Genomic DNA, 19780 nt, shown 5'->3' with positions numbered 1-19780 from the left:
AACGTCACGGTGGTAAAGCCTCGTCGGTTTAGCTGAAGAGTGCAGAGAGCCCTCCCCGTTTGAAAGAACTCGTTCTCTCTTCCGGGCTCATTGGCCAGCATCGAGAAAACAACATCGGACGGAGGTTTGTGATCAGTTTTAGACGCGAAACTGTTAAAGCAGAATGTGAATTTCCTGGATCTTATTCCTGAAGAAGGCTGAACATTCCCTTGATTGTCTCAGACACCCTGCATGTTTGCTTAGCAATTAAAAGAAGGTAAACTATGCCAGTGTGCTTGGCAAGTTGCTAAACTTTTTTGACCGAGTGGATCTTGGTCGGCCGCGGCGTGCGAGGAGCTGTGTTGAAGGCACTCGCGCTGGCGAGGCTGTGCTGCTGGCTGGATTTGGACCCACGTCGTTGCTGGTCCTCTCTCAGTGGTTTACGGTGGATACCAGCGGCGTTTTCTGTGACTGATAACGTGTTCATGTGAACGTGTTCTCTTGGGGTTTGTATGAGGTGCTCCAGTTCTGCATTTCTGTCCACCTGTGTGGGCCACTTGCAGTCCCTTGCTTCCGAGTCGTCTATTTTCGGCTAAGCTTCTGGAATTCTAAGTCAAACCAGTGTGAAGGAGAAAAGGGCCGCTCTGATTTGCACAGCACTGTGGAGTTACAAAGCATCTGTGCAGAGTTCCTTGGGGACTCACGACAGCTGTGTTGCATTCATTTTACAGAATAAGAAACTGAATCAGACGAAGCAGTTCCCCTCCTTAAATGAAGTGTGCATTGTGGATTAAGCCGGGACCCGAGTTTTCTGCTGGGCAGCATGCAGAAGTCGTGTTAAACACTGAATTCTTAAGACTTCAGACGTAGTCGGCTCCTCTTTTCCTTTAGCAGGTGCATTGCCCAGCATGTAATTTCATACCCTGTTAATCAGTATTTGCAATTTTGGCTTTTTTAAGTATTTCCGGTTTGTTTTCTGTTCCAGGCGTTGCCTGTGCCATTTATTTTTTCTGTTGATACAGGCCTTTCATTCCTCACTACAGGTGATGAGTTCTGTGTATTTGATTGGCTGAACGTTTCTGTTATTCCGGTTAAACTGGCAAGTTTTTTTTCTTCGCCTAGAGAACCCTGGACTCCTCTAGTAGAAGCTGGCTCCTAGGGAAAAAGGCTGTTACTTGGGTAATTTTTTTCTCGAACTCAGGCTATAAAACGTGTACCTTTTAATCATATAGTGCACTAGGTGTTTTTGTTTGTTTCCTTTCCTTGAAATAGATGTTTCCTAGAAATGAGGAATTCCTTAGTGAGCAAGTATGGAGAAGACCACTTTGTATTTGTGTGCAGTTCTCAGATTATAAACACATAGTGCGCCCGCAGGAGAATGAGGATAAGCTCCAAGATAGTCCTCCAGGCTCATTGTTCTTCTCAAATCTTACGTTTCTAGTAGTGCAAAACTTCAATGTAAAAACTTGCCCCCCCAAGAGAAAGGGAAAATTGACTGGCTCTTTTACTTTTTATTCCTTCTCTCTTTTCCTGTCTTACAGAAATTCATATAGGCAAATGAGATAGAGAAAGGGAAATGGTCTGAATGACTCTCCCTCCCTGCCCTCCAGAGCACATCAGCAGCCCATAAATAGCTTTTTAAGTGTTCAGTAATTTAACAGAAGTCATTCTGGGCATTTTAGGATTATGGCAGATTTTGTTTCTCTTTTTTGTGTGTGTGGTTTCCAGATTTTCTCTGAGTTAATTTTTATATTATTTTGATACTGTGAAAAAGTAAACTTTGCTTGAAAAGTAATAGTTGTCCTATGAAGTTTAAGTGCTGTTATTAGATATTGTTTTAATAAAACCGTAGGTGTCACTTTTAAGTAATAATAAAACAGCTACCATTTATTGAGCTATTACTCTGAGCTAGGCATTCTACTAAGTTACCTACCTTATCTCATTTATTCCTGACAGTTTATTGAGATAAGCATTATCTCCATTCTAAAAATGAGGAAATGAAGTATTTAGAAAGTTAATTGTCTTAAGCCTAATAGCTACAAAGAGGCCAAATGAAGATGTGAATCTAAATCTATTTTGCTTCAAAGCCAGTACTACTCTGTTCAACTACAGCATCTCTAGAAGACCTTGCATCTGTATCTGAACCTTCTCTGGGTACAACTGTACGACCAGGGCACTTGCTGTCGTGGGGCAGACGGGTTTCCCTAAATACCCCAACAATATCTTGACCTGGTACTGCCCAGGGTGTTGCCCCACGTGTGTACTTGATCTTAAACAGTACACGTTTTGAGGCCATGATGAACCATGTGAATTAGTGCCAAATTTTCAGATATTAGCTTTTTTTTTTAAATAATGTTTTTTTAAAAATTTATTTATTCATTTTTGGCTGCGTTGGGTCTTTGTTGCTGCACGCGGGCTTTCTCTAGTTGCGGCGAGCGGGGGCTGTTCTTCGTTGCGGTGTGTGGGCTTCTCACTACAGTGGCTTCTTTTGTTGCGGAGCACAGGCTCTAGGCATGTGGGCTTCAGTACTTGTGGCTCGCGGGCTCTAGAGCACAGGCTCAGTAGTTGTGGTTCGCGGGCTCAGTAGTTGTGGCTTGCAGGCTCTAGAGCACAGGCTCAGTAGTTGTGGCTTGTGGGCTCCAGAGTGCAGGCTCAGTAGTTGTGGCGCATGGGCTTAGTTGCCCCGCGGCATGTGAGATCCTCCCGGACCAGGATCGAACCCGTGTCCCCTGCATTGGCAGGTGGATTCTTAACCACTGCGCCACCAGGGAAGCCCCAGGGTGTTAGCTGTTTTTTACATAGCTTTTTTCTTGTCATTTTGACTTTATCAATAAGCAAGTCTTTGACTCCTAATCTTGGTTCAAATCCTGGCTCTTCTGAACTTTAGCTGAGTGGTCTTAGGCAAGTGTCTTAACATCTCTAAAATGTTTTTCTTGGTAGTGAATTGGAGATAGTTTAGTAAAGATTAGATGAATATGAAATTCTTGGCAGTGCCTAGGATATGGTAAAGGCTAAAAAACCTTCTGGGTTATCTTTGTAAAGGATTTATAGCACTAGTCTGTAGAAAGAGGAGTCAGGTGAGAGCGTAGAATTTTCAAGCTCACAGACACATTTTGTGGGGTGTTGAGGTTTGTGTATTTTTTCTGCACTGAAGGCTTAGGGCTGAGTAGAATTAAATTGCAGAGAAAGAAACTGAAACTAGGTGTTAGAATTTCCTAGGAGCAGGGATACCTGAAATATGTACATTTCTAAGTCTTTATTACCTGGGTTAGAAAGAAAACTTTGGTTTCCATATCAGGGTTAGCTTAATTAGCATAAATCGAAATTTAGAATGACTGCACAATCTTTTATAACAGCTTTATTTAGCTGTACATTACAGTTCACCCATTTAAAGTACACAATTCAGTGGTTTTTAATATATTTGCAGATTTGTGCAGCTATCGCCACTATCTAATTTTAGAACATTTTCATCACTCCAGATAGAAACTGTCCATTAAGTAACCCATTATGTCGTCACCATATCTACCCCAACCACTAATATACTTTAATAAAATAAAAATAAAAGCTTTTATTTTAAAATTTTTATTTATTCATTTTTTGGCCACGCTGCGTGGCTTGCAGGATCTTCATTCCCTCACCAGGGATTGAACCCAGGCCACTGCAGTGAAAGCACTGAGTCTTAACCACTGGACTGCCAGGGAATTCCCACAAGCTTTTAATTTTTATGAAGTTGATTTTATATATTTTTCTTTCGTTGCTTGTGCTTTTGGTGTAGAATAACTACAAATTTGAGGCGACATAGTAAATTTATATTTCCTAGTTTATAGTGATGTTGCTGAGCTGTAACTCAAATATTTATAATTTGTTTCCTTTTTAAAAAAATAAGTAGCATCTTAATTTTTTAGACCTTAAAATCTCATCATAATTCTTAGTAAGAATTGTTTTTGAGTTGATTGAGCTTAAATAATGCTCTCTTAAAATGCTGGCTTTATGGCTTTTTGAGAATATTGTTATGGTAGAAACAGATAATTTTTTGTATCTTTTATACCTCTTATCAACCATCTCCTTTGTCTTAGGCACTCTAATTTGATACTTCATATGTGTTACATTACCTCATTTGACCATTTTAACTACTCAGGGTTGGCGTATTATGCTCATGTACATATAAAGAAGCTGAAGCTTGAGAAGGCCAAGTAACATTTCCAATATCTTATAATTTGGAAATGACAGAACATGGATTTGAATCTAGATCAACCATATATGTATAGCCCGTGTTCTTAACTGTATATTCCATGTTGCTCCTTCTCTCTTACATCTCTTTGAAGAGAAGTTTTGTATCCTGTACAGTCTTGTATATGCTGGGTTTTCAGTATACCATATTTTATAAAAGTACTTCTTTCTGATAACAAGTAGAAGTACCACCTATGTAACATGGTAGTGTGGTGGCTATTTATTTTTTAGCCAGTACTATGAACTAAATTTGACTCTGGAAGTTAAGGTAGGATCTTTCTTTCTCTTGCATCGTTGTCTGTAGGAGATGCTGCAGTCTAGTAGACTTGACCTTTAGAGGCAGGTGATGATTGGGGACTGTTTGATAATGCTGTTCATCGGAGTTCACAGAGCGGAACTGCCACGGGGGTTGGGGGAGGGGTTATGGAATGGAAAGAGCAGCGGTGTAAGGGTCAGGAAACTGGATTCTTGTCCCTTTACATTACCCATCAGTGTGGCCTTGGGCAAGTCACTTACCTTCTCTGAGTTTAAGGTTTTTTTCTTGTGTAATTGAGGGTTTGAAGCAGATGCTCAAAGGTTTCTGCCGATTTTTGAATTCGCTGAGGTCAGAAAGGGTTTCTGTTGTGCACATTGCTGTGTCCTCAACACAGAGCAGAGCTTGGCATATGGTGCTAGTTGGGTGTTTGTTGAGAGGCAATAAGTGTCCTTTGACAGAATGGGGTAAATCTCACCTTTTCAAGTTAGTAATCATGTGACCTTGTGCAAGTTTCTTAACTTACCTGGGCTTTAATTTCCTCTGTAAAACGGGGACGGTAAGATTCCCTTCTTCCGTAGGGCTTACTGTAAAGATGAAATGAGATACTGCATGTAAAGTGTTTAACACAGTGCTTGGCACACAGTGACACTCAAAAGCTTTTGTCACCGAATTCATATACGATCATCTCTTTTTTGCGCTTTTCACTCACACAGATCATCATAGTTGTTTATTTCTTTTTTTATAAATTTATTTATTTGTTTATTTTTGGCTGCGTTGGGTCTTCATTGCTGCGCGTGGGCTTTCTCTAGTTCCGGCGAGCGGGGGCTACTCTTCGTTTCTGTGCACGGGCTTCCCATTGCGGTGGCTTCTCTTGCTGCGGAGCACAGGCTCTAGGCACGTGGGCTTCAGTAGTTGTGGCTTGCGGGCTCTAGAGCGCAGGCTCAGTAGTTGTGGTGCACGAGCTTAGTTGCTCCGCGGCATGTGGGATCTTCCCGGACCAGGGCTTGAACCTGTGTCCCCTGTGTTGGCAGGCAGATTCTTAACCACAGTGCCACCAGGGAAGTCCTGTCTTCCTTTTTAATTGATCCTAGGTCAGAAATCGTTCAGAAAGACCATGGAGACATGGGTAGAAGAAAAACATCTATGGTAGATAAGGATACAGGCCCACAATCTCGCAATCAAAACCTTTAGAGTCTGATATATTTGAGAATTCCAAATTTTTCAGGTTTATAAAGATGATATAGTACAAACATCATATATTTCATAATATCCTCAATGAGATCTGGGAAGTTCCCAGTAATCAGATATTAGCATTTCTGTAGTGAAATGCAGCATTTTCGCATTAAGTGGGATAAGGAGAACATAAATAGCTTTATGCAACTGTTGAGATGTTGCTGCCAAGTGAGTTTACTGAAAATCTGTGAGAAATGAGAAGTCTTTTGGTTTTCAAAGGATTTTGGTTTGGAGATGTGCAGATACGGGATTGAAGATACTTGCTCACAAAAATGTCATGCCTATAGAAATTCGTAATTAATAGTAAATTTAAAGTCAGTGTTTTATTTTTTAACAACTCTAATGTTTTACTATTTTTAGTTGCCTCTAAAGAAAAATTATAGAATTTTATGATCAGAAGGAATCTGTAAGCAGTGGATCATTAACATCCTTCATAATAGTCTGTTTCGTAATTTCTTTTGAACTTAAGTTTTTATTTATGAGGTACTGGGTTAAATTAAAATGATGTCTCTGTTTGTGGCCAGAAGAAGAGTCAATACTGTTTTATTCTCTACAGCCAAGTCTGTCGACTTTAAATGGAAAAGTTATCTGACTGGAAACCTCTGCTTGATTTTAAATTTAAGAAATATACTGATACCATGAGGTTCCATGCTTGTTTCTTCCTTTAGGGTGCATATGAGGGATGTGTTGCAGGGCTTTCTGTTTTCCCTGGGTGTGCTGTGTTTCACGGGTTCGTAGGGTGCTAGTTTTCATATTTTAACATTTCAGAAAGCAGAATGAGTTACACATGTTGCTGGCCAGATGGCCGTTGGGATGTACTTTCACAGGCAGAGCATCAAACCCAGCGTCGACATTTGCGGAACGGGTGTCAGTGGCTTGGAAGCAAATCTGAGAGAGTAGTGGAGTGCTCTTCGACCCTCGAGGGACCAAATGGTAGCAGAGAAGCGGGGGCGAAGGCAGTGAGCCCCGCGTGCACCTCAGTGCCCACAGAGAGCTAGTGGCTCTGAGCTCTTTTATGGATTCTTGTGTGAAGTGTTGCGTTACTAGTGTTTTGATAACAACTCCTTGTGGGCTAAAGACAGATATTATTGAATCTGAGTCAGTGAACAGTTTATAAGCATTAGACTCTGAGTGAGACATAGTTTTAGAACCGCCTTAGCCAATTTTGATTATATTTTTCTTTTTCTGTATGTAAACGGTGATACATGATAAAAATTCCAAGTCTGAAGGAATTGTGAAAGTAAAAAGAGGTGATAAAAAAGTTTACCGTAGTTTAATCGTTTTTTTGTTAGTAGTATGTAGAATAATGATTTGTCCAAATATAGTACATTAAGTCACTATTAGGCTAAACGAAATATGACTGATTAAGTGGGTGTATTAGAGGAGCTGAAATATGGCCGATGGGAGTGAATATCAGATTGGAACGTTGGCCACAAGCTGCAGGTGGCGCTGTTGCTTCTCCCCTTTTAACCTTAGCGCTCTCCATAAAGCTTCCAGGTTTGTTCCGTCTTCCTCAGCTACGTGGGAGCCTTTGATTCTAGGTGGCACCTGGCAGTGGACAGGCCTGCGAGCTTAACGCAGATATTAACTGTGGATTTCCTTTTAGAATTTGCTTTTCACTGCTTTGCAAGAATCAGGTAGACAGCAGTGTTCTTGTGACTGAGCAGCGAGGTACAGGGGCCTCGTGAGAATTCCAGGGAAGTGATGCCCCTCGGGAATGCTGGAGGTGCTGCGGCATTTTGGGGACCCTCCCCACTGCCGCCATTCCCACGTCCCCAGGCAGCTGCCCTCCATGAATTTTGGGGTGTGTTGTACCACCACAGTAAGAAACGTTTCATATTTGTAATTGGGGCACATATAGACAAATACTGGTGAAAGTAAACTTTCACAAAACAACACTTAGGTGTGGGTTATAACCCAGTAAATGCATTTTTATGATCCTCTAGTGAGTTGCAACCCCTGTTTGGAAAACTCTTTCTCTCTCTCATCTATATATCTATATACCATTCTCCTCACATGAATAAGTGAGCCGTAGTGAATTGTGGATAGGAAAATATAAATTTAGATCTGTAGTTACTCCTTGCTTTACTATCTGGGAAATTCAGTTTGAAATTATTTTATTTTACAGGCTGGAGCATTGGATTTACTGAAGGAGCTTAAGAATATTCCCATGACCTTGGAATTATTACAGGTATGTGTTAATATGTATCATAATTTTTGAATAGGTATTTTTGTATTTTCCTGTTATGGTGAAACATTATTAACTTGTTTTTTTGAGATGGTAACGTAAATCAGTAGTCTACTAAGTTACCATTATAGAAAAATGTTGCCTTTCTCAGGAAGAATAAAACATACCCTCCGAGGTTGATAGTGGGAGTGAAACTCACTATGAAAGGAAGTTGGACTCTTGGCCCTGACTTGATCTCCCCAGATTTCCCTTTCTGGATCTGCGGTGGCCAGCTGTGCTGCGTGAAGCTGGCCTGAGTGTGAGGGTGCAAGGGTCGCTCGCTCTTCTCCCTCTCAGCGCCGGCCTGCCCTGTGCACGGTCGGGTGTCTGGTCGTCATTGTGTAGAGTCATTACTCAAGTCTTAATGTTGCAGCAGGACTGAAACATAAAAATACAACTTTAACACAAGTCACAATGTTAAAAAGGAAGCTGAATTGTGAGATGAATCTGGCTATTTTCTACTACACATTTCTTATTATCCATGAGTGCCGCCTTTGATATTTCCATTCCATTAAGTCAGAATTTAGGGAAGGGTGACAGGGGTGTGTACGTGGTTGAGGAAAAAAAATCATATGTATTTTCACTAATATCTAACTGAAATCGAGCATTTCTTTCAATTATGAAGGCAGTAAACCACAGTTGAATTAGTATTTATGACTAACTGAAAGAAATCACAGATATTTTAACCTCAGATATACTGAGGCGTGTTTTTGCCCGTTATCATGGTAGCTCTTATATGTTACGCTAGATCTTATTTAAATGTTTCAATAAAGGAGCACATATATTACTGTATCACATTTAAGAAAACATTTTGTAACTTTATATAACTGCTTTTCTTTGTAATCCTATGTATTTTATTTAATCCATTTAAAAAGCATTCTGAGGGGGAGTCCTTAAGCTTCAGTTTACCAAAGGGATCCATGGTGGGAAAAAGGTTAAGAATGCCTCCTCTAAGAATAGAACCAAGAAGGAGAAGGGAAGCAAGTCATTAAGTCCTGTCTTCTCAGTTCAGATATCCTGTCCAAGGATCAGCAGCTCTGGCAAATCAGCTCTGAGAATAACCTTGAGTTTGTGTCCGTACCTTACCACCTAGATGTGGCCTTATCCCAGCAGTTCTGTGTGGGGATAGCCACATGGAAAACAACAGTAACCTCAGCGTTTGTTTAAGAGATGGGTAGTTTTATAGAGGCTGTGGAGTTTGGGTAGGATTATCATTTATAACACACTTTGGATTTTTTTATATGCTTCATTCCTTGGAAAGTTTATGTATTTATATAACAAACATTTGAGTTTTTATTAGGATTAGAAATTGTGTTGGGGTTATAAAGATGAATAAAATATGGTCTTTCCCCCTCATTGAGCTTCAAGTCTAGTAGAGGAAAACTGCCATGTAAACAAGCAGAAAGGTATAGTTGCCCAGATAGACGTCTGTATAGGATTTACAGTAAGTCCCCTACATACGAACGAGTTCTGTTCCAAGAGCTCCTTCATAAGTCTAATTTGTTTGTAAGTCCCACAGAGTTAGCCTAGGTCCCCAACCAATACAATCGGCTATATCGTACTGTACAGTAATAGGTTTATAATACTTTTCACACAAATAATACATTAAAAAACAAACAAAAAATAAAGAAAACATTTTTAATCTTACAGTACAGTACCTTGGAAAGTACAGTAGCACGGTATAACAGCTGGCATCCAGGGGCTGGCATCGAGTGAACAGGCAGGAAGAGTTACTGACTGGAGGAAGGAGAGGAGGCGGGCGATGGTAGAGCTGAAGGGTCGTCAGCAATAGCAGACGGAGGGCGACCTGCCATTTCACTCATGCCTGATGCTGATGGCACAGGTTCTGGTTCCTTGCTGGATTCGAGTCTATCTTCCCTCTTGAAAAAACGGTCCAGTGGTGTCTGGGTAGTAGCTCTTTTTTTCTCATCATAGATGACATGGTAGCACTGGATTGCATTCTGAACGGCCTCTGCAACCTTCGTGTACCATTCTGCGTTTGGGTCCTGTGCCTCAAAAACTAACAGTGCCTCCTCAAATAGAACTAACTTATGTGATTGGACATGCGAACACCCGTTCGCATCTTTGCAAGTTCGCAACTTGAAGGTTTGTATGTGGGGGATTTATTGTGTTTGTTATAGGTAGGGCAAGAAAGAAGCACAAAGAAGTTTACTTCTTAATCTGATTCCTTAACCTGGGAGGCTCAGGAAAGCCTTCATACGGTGATAAAGTGTAAACTGAGTCTCAAAACATGAATAGGTTCTCCCTAGGCAGATAGGACCGGGAAGGGTATTCCAGCAGAGAAAGCAGGATGTAGAAGCAGTGCGACCTGTTCAGGTGGAGGAAGTCTGATGCAGGGTTGAAGACACAGGCTGGCTGGCATGCAGGCTGCAGCTGCGGTCCTGAGAGCATCCTGCCCGGCGGCAGGGGGCGGGGGAGTGCGTGCCCAGGTTTGCAGGGAGGAAGAATCAGGAAGCTTGTTGACTGACGCAGGTGCTCAGGGAGCAGTGATGAGGGCCTGAACTAAGGGCGTAGCAGTAGGAGCGGAGAGAAGGGGTACTTGTTATTGAGGGACAACCTACAAGAATTGGTAGCCAACCAGATGGGGGGGTGAAGGAGAAGGTGGAGTTTAGGATGACTGAGGTGTCTGCCGTGGTGACTGGGTAGATGGTGCCATTTTACAGTAAAGCAAAATTCAGGAAAACCTAATGTGGTGAGGTTGGGATGAGAAGGAAATAAAGGTGGAAGGGTAAAGAGATAAAGGATAATTTTGGATCCATTGGGTTTTGAGATGCCTGTGAAACAGATGTAGATTCTGCTGTGTAGCTGAGTTTATATCCTAGAGCAGTGTTGTCGGATAGCTTCATAGGCCTTTCCTCTTTCTACTTTCTTCTGCTCTTCCCAAAATACCTCCTAAAAGGAAGAAACAAACTTACTCAAATAATCTTAGTGTTTCACTCTACCTCCACAGCCTCGTTTCTCATTATTCTTGACTGGACAATCCCTCCCTTAGGTGAGCATGTTTATTACAGATCCCTGTGTTCTCCTTATGGGTTTTCTTAGGTTTTAAGCAGAGCTTAGGTTTGGTCTCTTTAGTGATCAGAACGTTCTGTGATAATTAAAAAGCAGTCACTCTACAGCACACGGTTTGTTCATAATCTCCTTATACCTTTGCTCGCCTCTGACCACCTCCTAAAGTCCCATTTTCTTTGCCAATCCATGTTGATCCCAAGCTCCAGAACTGTATTAGTGACTCAAGTTATTTCCTCCACTCATGCCAAAATTGGGTTTTCTTCTAGGCAGGGGTCAGGCGCTGGCGAAGGAGGGGTGCCACAGGCATCGGGGCGGTAGCAGTCAGCACGTTCGCAGCATCCTGTGGGGCAGCTCAGAGACCACGAGACCGAGCTGTGCCGCCTGCCCAGGCGCCTGCCTCTGGAAGGTTTTCTACATTGAAGTGGCTGCCACACCAGCTAACAAAGTAGTGCTTTAGGGAAGTTCTAAAACATTCTAAAGTTCTGAAAGTCTTTTCTTCACTGTAAGGAGTTCTAAGAACATATTATTTTCTACAAGAAAGAAGCCACTTTCTGTGGGAAAAAAAATCCCCAAAACACTAATCTCAAATCATCTTGGAGTTTTAGAGTCATGAGTCCCCTGTGTCTCTCTGCTGTGGCACCTTCATCCGCCTTGCTCAGCTCTCCAAGAGAGAACACAGAGCACTCCAGCCAGACACATATTCTAGACTCTTGAGCAACTGTCCCGATTCTCTTTGTTGAGTACTTTGAATAATTTAAAAGGAAATCTTAAGGACCCATTTATTTCTCGGCCTTAAAGTTTATAGCAGGGGTTCCCTTCTCTTTTTATTTTCTCACTAACAATTCCTTTTGTTATTTTGTTCTTCCATATCCATATTTTGAAAGATTGTCTACTGACAACCTGAACTTACTAAATTTACCATTTTTAATTTATCATCCATAATTGGCCTGTCATTGCCTTTGTGTTCTTTAAGTACAATTTGAAAATTTGAAAACCGTTGATGTGTTGGAAAGAGCATGGACTTTGGAGGTAACAGACCTGGATTAAAATCCAGTTTTGCCAGTTAGTAGTGGTGTGATGCTGGGCAGTTATTTATTGATACTTCTAGTCTGTTCATCTTTAAAAATAGGGATAATGATCTCGACTTTAAAGGGCTGTTAGGAAGGGTAATGAATATGGACGCTCCCAGCATAACCCTGGGCATGTAGTGTTGCCACAGTCAAATTATCTGTGTTCTGTGACATCCATTCTTAATATCTGTGATTATGTGCTGGTGTTTAAACCTCTATGGGTGGTGGTATTTGTTTGGGGGTCCTTACAAGTTGCAACAGGCGGTGTACAGAATAACCTGTAGGAGAATGTAGAGAAGCAGAGTGCGTGTGTTAGCCGTGGTTGCATCAGCCTGCCTTGTGTACAAACACAGACACTTTATCTTCTGTTCTTCTCTTGTGGGAAAGACTGATTTCGTTGTGCTAGTTAACCAGCCTTACTTTAGTAGCAGGTTACATGCTTGCAGGTCTCAGTGATGAGAACCTTGATGCATCTAATGTTTGATTTGAAGACGTCTGTGTCTTAAGTCTACAGTCTGCCACTAAAAGAATTCAGATAATTGATTTTTTTTCTGTTCTAAAATGGAAACAGGCATCTGGGAAAGAAGAAAAGGAAACAATGAATTGCCTGAAATAAAATCGCTTATACGTATTTTTTTGTCATTGCCTTGCAGTCCACAAGAATCGGAATGTCAGTGAATGCTATTCGCAAGCAGAGCACAGAGGAAGAAGTTACATCTTTAGCAAAGTCCCTCATCAAATCCTGGAAAAAGTTATTAGGTATAATCGATCTTCCATTACATATATTTATGATGTTCTGGTTTCTTCAGACATTGGGTGGTTGTATTTTTTTTCTCTTAATGAATATAGATGTTTTGAAATCAGTGCCTTATAATATGGGAGGCGGCTTTAGTCTGACTTCCTTGAGGGTTCTACTTTTTAAACTAGTCAGATTTAGCTTTCTTGTTTTTCAACATTTACAACTGAATTGCCTCTTTAAGAAGAAAATTTTCCTCCAGGGGGAAGGTGTGACACTTACGGAAAAGGTTTTTGAAATAGTTTTCTAACTTACAGAAAATTTGCAAGAATAATAAAAATAACTCAACGTGTCCTTTTTCTAGATCATTAATTTTTAACATTTGCCGTATTTGTTTTGTCATATTCTCTCTCCTCTGTATGTATATACTCTCACACATATTTTTTCTGAACCATTTGTGAATAGGTTGCCTCTGTCATGCTTTACTTACTCTTTAATACTCAAGTGTGTGTGTTCTTGGAACAAGTTTATTTTCTTATGTAATCATAATACAGGAAATTCAGGAAATTTAACATTGGTGCAGTGCGTTACTCTGCAGTGCATGTTGCAGTTTTGTCAGTTGTCCCAGTAATGACCCGTCCAGCTTTTCTCTCCTCCAGAACAGGACCCAGTCCAGGGCCATGTAATCTAGTCTGCCAATGTGGAATAGTTCTTCTGGTACATTGACTTTTGAAGAACGCATGCCCCTCCCCCCTCCCCCCTTTGTTGTTGTGTGTGGGTTTTTGTTTCTTTGTTTGTTTTGTTTTTTGGGGCTGCACAGCACAGCTTGTGAGATCTTAGTTCCCTGACCAGGGATTGAACCCGAGCCCATGGCAGTGAAATTGCGGAGTCCTAACCACTGGACCGCCAGCGAATTCCCTGCTTTGTTTTTAATAACATGTCCTTATTTGGGGTTTATCTGGCATTTTCTCATGACTAGATCTGGTTGCACATCCACAGTTGAGGTACTGCATACGTGTGTTGTGTCTTTCCCAGGTATCACGTGCAGAGGCAGGGTGGTGTTAAGGTTGAGACCCAGCCGAGGTGTGCACTGCATCGTTTATGATTTTTCCTCTTGTGTCTAGTAGGAGTTCTGTGGTGGTCACTTTAAGACCCTGAAACCGTCTTGTTCCCCATCGGACCCCCAGCCCCGGTTAGTACCCACTGATTGTTGCCGAAACCACCCTTTACAGTGACAGTTGCAAAGTTATGATTTTCTAGCTTTTCTACTTCTTCAGTATTTATACGTTATCATTCTATAAGAAAGAACCCTCCTTTTACCTCCCAGTTCTTTTTCTATTATTAGTGTGGGCACGTGGATTCTTATTCTATATAATGGATTATAATCCATTACTGTTCATATTTATTTTGGTATTTATATGGTCCCAGCTTTGACCAGTGGGCACCCCTTCAAACTGGTTCCTGTGTCCCTTTGACAAGCTCCCTTCAGTTGTGTGTTTTTTTTTTTTTTTTTTTTTTTTTTTTTTTTTTATCTCTTTCTGACATTCTGGCATCACAAAATATGTTGGACTTATCTAACCCAGCCCTGGAATGAGCCATTTCCCTAGCAGTTATCAGCCTTATATGGAAGAGAAAATAGAAAAAGCGAAGCTTTTAAAATTTCATAGACAGCAATAGTAATAATAAAAGACTTGTTACTTACAAGAACTTGGAAACTAGGAACCAAAAATTGTAAAGCCTATAAAATTTAGAAAGTCTAATCTTAAGAAAACTAATGTAATATATGATCCTGTATTGGATTCCTAACCAGAAGGAAACATTGCTATAAAGATCGTTATTGGGATAATTGGCGGAATTTTATAAGGTCAGTGGGTAGGTAAACAATCTTGTATCATTGCTGGATCTACTTACTGTGGTTATATACATGAATTTCTTTATTCTTAGGGAATTCATAGTGAGGTATTCAGGGATAAGGGAGCATAGTATCTGCTACTCATTTTCCAGTGGTTCAAAAGAGATGTGTCTTTGTGCACACAGTGGTGCATGTGAGTGTGTATGTGTCTGCCCTTATTGTCTTTTTAGTGGAATTTTTTTGTATTTTTCCATCATCATAGCTCATTTTTATTGGCTTTAGAATAATCTACTGGGTGATGAATCTCTCTCTGCTTAAAACTTCTTCTTTAGATTGTTAGCTAGATTTCTGGAAGAGCTACTGCTTCCAGGTAGTACAGTTTTGAATACTTAAGATATGCCAAGCATTGGGCTTCCCTGGTGGCGCAGTGGTTGAGAGTCCGCCTGCCGATGCAGGGGACACGGGTTCGTGCCCCGGTCCGGGAAGATCCCACATGCCGTGGAGCGGCTGGGCCCGTGAGCCATGGCCCGCTGAGCCTGCGCGTCCGGAGCCTGTGCTCTGCAACAGGAGAGGACACAACGGTGAGAGGCCTGCGTACCGCAAAAAAATTGGTGGCGCAGTGGTTGAGAGTCCGCCTGCCGATGCAGGGGACACGGGTTCGTGCCCCGGTCCGGGAAGATCCCACATGCCGTGGAGCGGCTGGGCCCGTGAGCCATGGCCCGCTGAGCCTGCGCGTCCGGAGCCTGTGCTCTGCAACAGGAGAGGACACAACGGTGAGAGGCCTGCGTACCACAAAAAAAAAAAAAAAAAAAAAAAAAAGATATGCCAAGCATTGACCTGTATTAGTGCGTTTAGTTCTCCTGATGATCCGGTGTGCTCGGTGCTATTGTAACCCGCATTTTGTGATGAGGCAGCCGAGGCACTGAGAGATAGGCACCTTGTGCGCAGCTGGATTGGTAGTGAGTAGCCAGGGTGGGATGTGATCTGCAGACAGTCTGAGCCCAGCGCTGGAGCACTTCCCCGGGGTTCTGCTCTATTACCCACGGCACTCTGTTCGCAGAGTAGGAATGTTTTTAAGACTGGTCATACCTCTACTATCCTGCCTTCTCAGAGGACTACCCCAGTACACACTGCACTAGAGCTGCTTTACTGCTCCCCCACCATCACTGGACGCTTGTTAGACAGTATCACCTGGTTATATCACCTTTACGAAGCTTTCTACCTGTTAACTTTGGGAATACGTCTTAGTCCTTGCTATATTCTGTAATGTCATTATTGATCTTTGTTTTTTACCTCACAATACTGTAGCGTCTTTAGGCCTTCCAGGGGAATTACAGAATAAAGGGGGCAATAAAATTGGTGTATGAGAACTGACGTGTGTCATAGGGACTTCAATTGTGTTTCAGGTTTGGTCACCCTAACATTTACAAGTGAAGTTCTAGAATTGTGATTGGGACCATTCTCGGTCAGTCACTGTCATCCAGGTTGGTGTATTAGGTCATCTGGTGACACTCATGCCTCACCGCCAGAGATTTGGATGGAATGGTTTAGGATGGGAGCTTGAGCACGAGGGCATGCTTAGAGTTGCCTAGGTGGTCCTGCCACACAGTTGGATGTTTGTTCTTCTGTATTCTATACAGAGGGATGTGGAGAATGGAATTATTTATGTAGTTCTTATTTATGTAGCTCATGTAGGGATCAAAATGTAGATCAAAGTGGGTTACACAGTAGATCCAAACATTTTCTGAACCTAGCTTCAAGGCTGTTTTGGTTGATTTAAACATGAATGTTTCTTTTCAGTGCTGAAGTATTGCCTTGACCCAGCCTATTTTACGTACTTTATTTCCCCATGCCTAATTGCTCACTTCCTAAGTCTTAAAGCTTTGTGCTCTATTAGTATTAATAATCTGTATTAGTTTACAGATTCTTTAAGGTAGAGGAGGTGCTGGGTAGGCCTAACTAATAATCCTGAAGTATATTCTATGAAAATGTTCTTTGTTTACTATCCCTGAAATATTTATTTGTATTTTGAGTACCACCTCAAATTTTTTGACTTCATGAAAAATTATCAAAACGGTATAGCTGTATATGCTTTGCACTTTCAGTATTTTAAATGACAGTGCTAATGTTTTGCCATATTCCTTCCTTCCCTTGTTCTGAATAATTTTCTCCCTTTTATGTTACCACTGGCGTATGAATTTATGGTTCCCACCAGATGAAGGAGTTTATTTGGGAATGCCGACTGAGCACCCATGTACATATGCTAATAGAGTAGCTTGCATAAACTTCATTTACTTGTTAAAAACTTAGGATTTTAGTGGGGATTTTTTTGGTTGCATAAATAGCTTGATAACATGTAGCAGTCCCATGTTTTGTTTTGTCTTGTTTTGTTTAAACAAGTGCTAACAACTTAGGAATTTCATAAATTTTCAGATGGACCATCAACAGATAAAGACTCTGAAGAAAAGAAAAAAGATACTGCAGTTACATCACAGAATAGCCCTGAAGCAAGAGAAGAAAGGTATTTCACTTTATGGAAACTCATTTATGTTGAAGGTCATAGTTTTATTTGACTGTCACTTCCTCCATGGTCTTCTGATCCCATGTCTGTACTCCTCTTTCTTTTTTCCAATCACACGGAATCAGTATAAATGTATATAGCCAAATATCTAAGGTTTCTTATAAGATTTCTTGGAAATTTAAAAGAGAGTTAGAAGATACTACATAAAAGAGAAATGATTTACATTGCACTTGGCGAGTGTGGTTGGGTGGGCCCTGGGGTGGCACTGGGAGAGGTGGTAGTGGGGGGACTGACTAGGTGACTAGGGTTCATGTGGTTACTTCATTTGCCACATTTCTGTTTTAGATATTTTTGTCCCTGAATCTGTTTCTCCTCTTCATGGTTCTGTTTTCCTTCCCAGTTTAGCTGTTTGTTGTAAGAACTTAAAACGTGTTCAGTAATGAAGAGTTCAAGTTATTCCTTTGCCACTTAAGAGGCCTTTGCATTTATTCTTTCCTGTGACATGCAGTGAACTGTGCCGTGTCCCCATGCTGACGTGATCAGGGATGTGCCTAGTATTCAGTAGATTAAATACATACCCTCTGTTCTTGGGAGGCTTGACTTTGACTTAGAGCAGTACTTCTCAAAGGGTGGTCCCCAGGAGCAAACCTGGCCGCTTTGTGAAAAGCAGATTCTTGGGCTCTACCCTGGAATTACAGAACCAGGGTTTCTGGTGGTGGTGTCAGCCACGTGTTTTAACAAGCCCTTCAGGTGATTCTCACACACGCACATTTTAGGCCACCTACTTTAACTCCATTTACTTCTCAATATTTTCCCCAGATTGGTAATGTACTCCTCATTTTTTATTAATCAGCTGTGATTAATATCCCCTACACTGTTTTTTTATGTAGAAGTACTAACTAACTTGATGATAAAAAAAGGTAAGCTAAAGATAGAGTTAAACACCAGTTGATAATAAAATTTATTCAGTTTTTTTCTAACTATTTTGAGATAATTTTGGGCTTTTAGAAAATGGTATGAATAGTTCAGAGAACTCTGAAATTGCCCCAGTGATATTTATATATGTATTTGCATATGTGTGCATAAATGAATATACACACGAGTTTTATTTTGAACCAGACAAGAATACTTTACAGACATTATGCCCTTTATACCCCTAAATGCTAAATACATCAATGTGTCTTTTCTAAGAACAAGGACATTTTCTCACAGATAGACACAATACAGATATCAATATCTGAACATTAACATTAATATGATACTTTTTACTGATCTGCAGACCTTATTCATATTTTACCATGTGTCCCAATAATATCTTTTGTTGCAAAGGAAAAATAATTTCCCAAAATATCATCTCGGGTCACATTGCATTTGGTTATCATATCTGGCTCCTTTAATCTAGAGTAATGCTTCAGTCTGTCATTGTCTTTCATGACCTTGATATTTTTGAAAAGTACAAGCCATAATTTATGGATTTTTTAACACATGCTTTCAGTTGTGTTACATTCAAAGTAATGAATGATTTAATGCCTTGAATATAATATATAAAGGTATAGACACATATTTAAAATAGACATTGAAGGAGGCGTAAGTTCTTAGTATATTTTCATCAGTTTTAAGTAATTGAAGTTTAGGGATAGAGCCTTTCTACAAAAGCATAGGATTATTTTGTACAAAGTCTGACGAGGTAAGTGATTGGTATCTCCATACACACACACACACACACACACACACACACTCTCACTCATTCAAACAGTGAAGAAAAATTGTAAAATATTGGAGAAATGAGTCTGAGGTATCATCTAAAGGAAGATAGAAGGTTAGATCTAAGTGAGTTGCAGGTGAGAAGGGTTTTACGCCTTGGTGTAAGGATTTAAGGAGAAAGTGGTGTGGTTAGCTGCTTAGAATGTCAGAAGTGGCGCCAGAGGTGGTGACGTGAGGGGAGAGAAGGCCCATCGTCCTCCTGGCAGCTCCCAGGGGTGAGCGAGGCATTGGGCCACGGGTACAGAGTGAGCTCGTCCTTGAAGGAGCCGAGAGTGGCGTTTGTAAACCGGGCGTGCTCATTGGTGTGCGCTGAAAGCTGGGTGCTGTGCCCCGGGGCACAGAGAGGAGTGAACTGAGTGAATGCTCACCTTTGCCCGTGAGAAGCTCGGGCTGGTGGCGGGAGACACAGACCTGTGTGTAGACGGCACTCTGGGAGACGGGCCGCAGGACTCTGAAGGCCTGCAGAGCGGCCGCCCTGCCCACGTGGGCTGTCTGTGAGCGCGGCCACTCACATCCGTGGGGTGGAGGGCTGGCTTCATCTGGAAAGGTTTGTGGCAGAAATCTGCACTGGGATAAAGTTAGCTGAAACCAGTCAGCAAGGTATTTTGCTAAGAATCTAATGTAAGAAGTTAATCAGAAGTAGTGGAAATGATTAGGTTGACTGGAAAAATTGCTCAACTGTCCTGATTGAATTGATGTTTCTGGGGAGAAATTAAGAGACATTGTTGTATTTTCACAACTACTTCTCACTACACGTGGTTTTTATCCTGAAGTGGGTGTTGTATGTGTAAACCTCCCTGGTTGTCTAGTTGCAACAGGGTTTTTCAAGCATTTTCCCCTCTGTTTTTGGTCGAGAGCGGTCATATTTTCTGGTGCCAT

The 19780-nt window shown here is 41.3% G+C and overlaps 1 protein-coding gene across 2 annotated transcripts in view; it reads left to right on the top strand.

The window, feature by feature from the left end:
• TCEA1 (transcription elongation factor A1) overlaps nucleotides 1-19780 on the top strand; it is a 31797-nt gene continuing 12017 nt past the window's right edge. Inside the window, exons 1-4 of one of the 2 annotated variants that reach the window (XM_024742626.1) lie at nucleotides 1-124; nucleotides 7827-7889; nucleotides 12682-12787; nucleotides 17050-17137. In XM_024742626.1, the coding sequence (XP_024598394.1) occupies nucleotides 7869-7889; nucleotides 12682-12787; nucleotides 17050-17137 (215 nt within the window). In that variant the 5' untranslated portion in view covers nucleotides 1-124; nucleotides 7827-7868. Of the gene's footprint in view, nucleotides 125-1139; nucleotides 1159-7826; nucleotides 7890-12681; nucleotides 12788-17049; nucleotides 17138-19780 lie in introns of those variants that run through there. The other variant, XM_024742627.1, reaches the window with a different exon arrangement.

The sequence above is a fragment of the Neophocaena asiaeorientalis genome, unplaced genomic scaffold (assembly GCF_003031525.2).
Source record: "Neophocaena asiaeorientalis asiaeorientalis breed wild unplaced genomic scaffold, Neophocaena_asiaeorientalis_V1.1 scaffold226, whole genome shotgun sequence".
NCBI lineage: Eukaryota > Metazoa > Chordata > Mammalia > Artiodactyla > Phocoenidae > Neophocaena > Neophocaena asiaeorientalis.
Note: the sequence above shows the minus strand (reverse complement) of the source record. Positions and strands in the feature narration are given on the sequence as shown.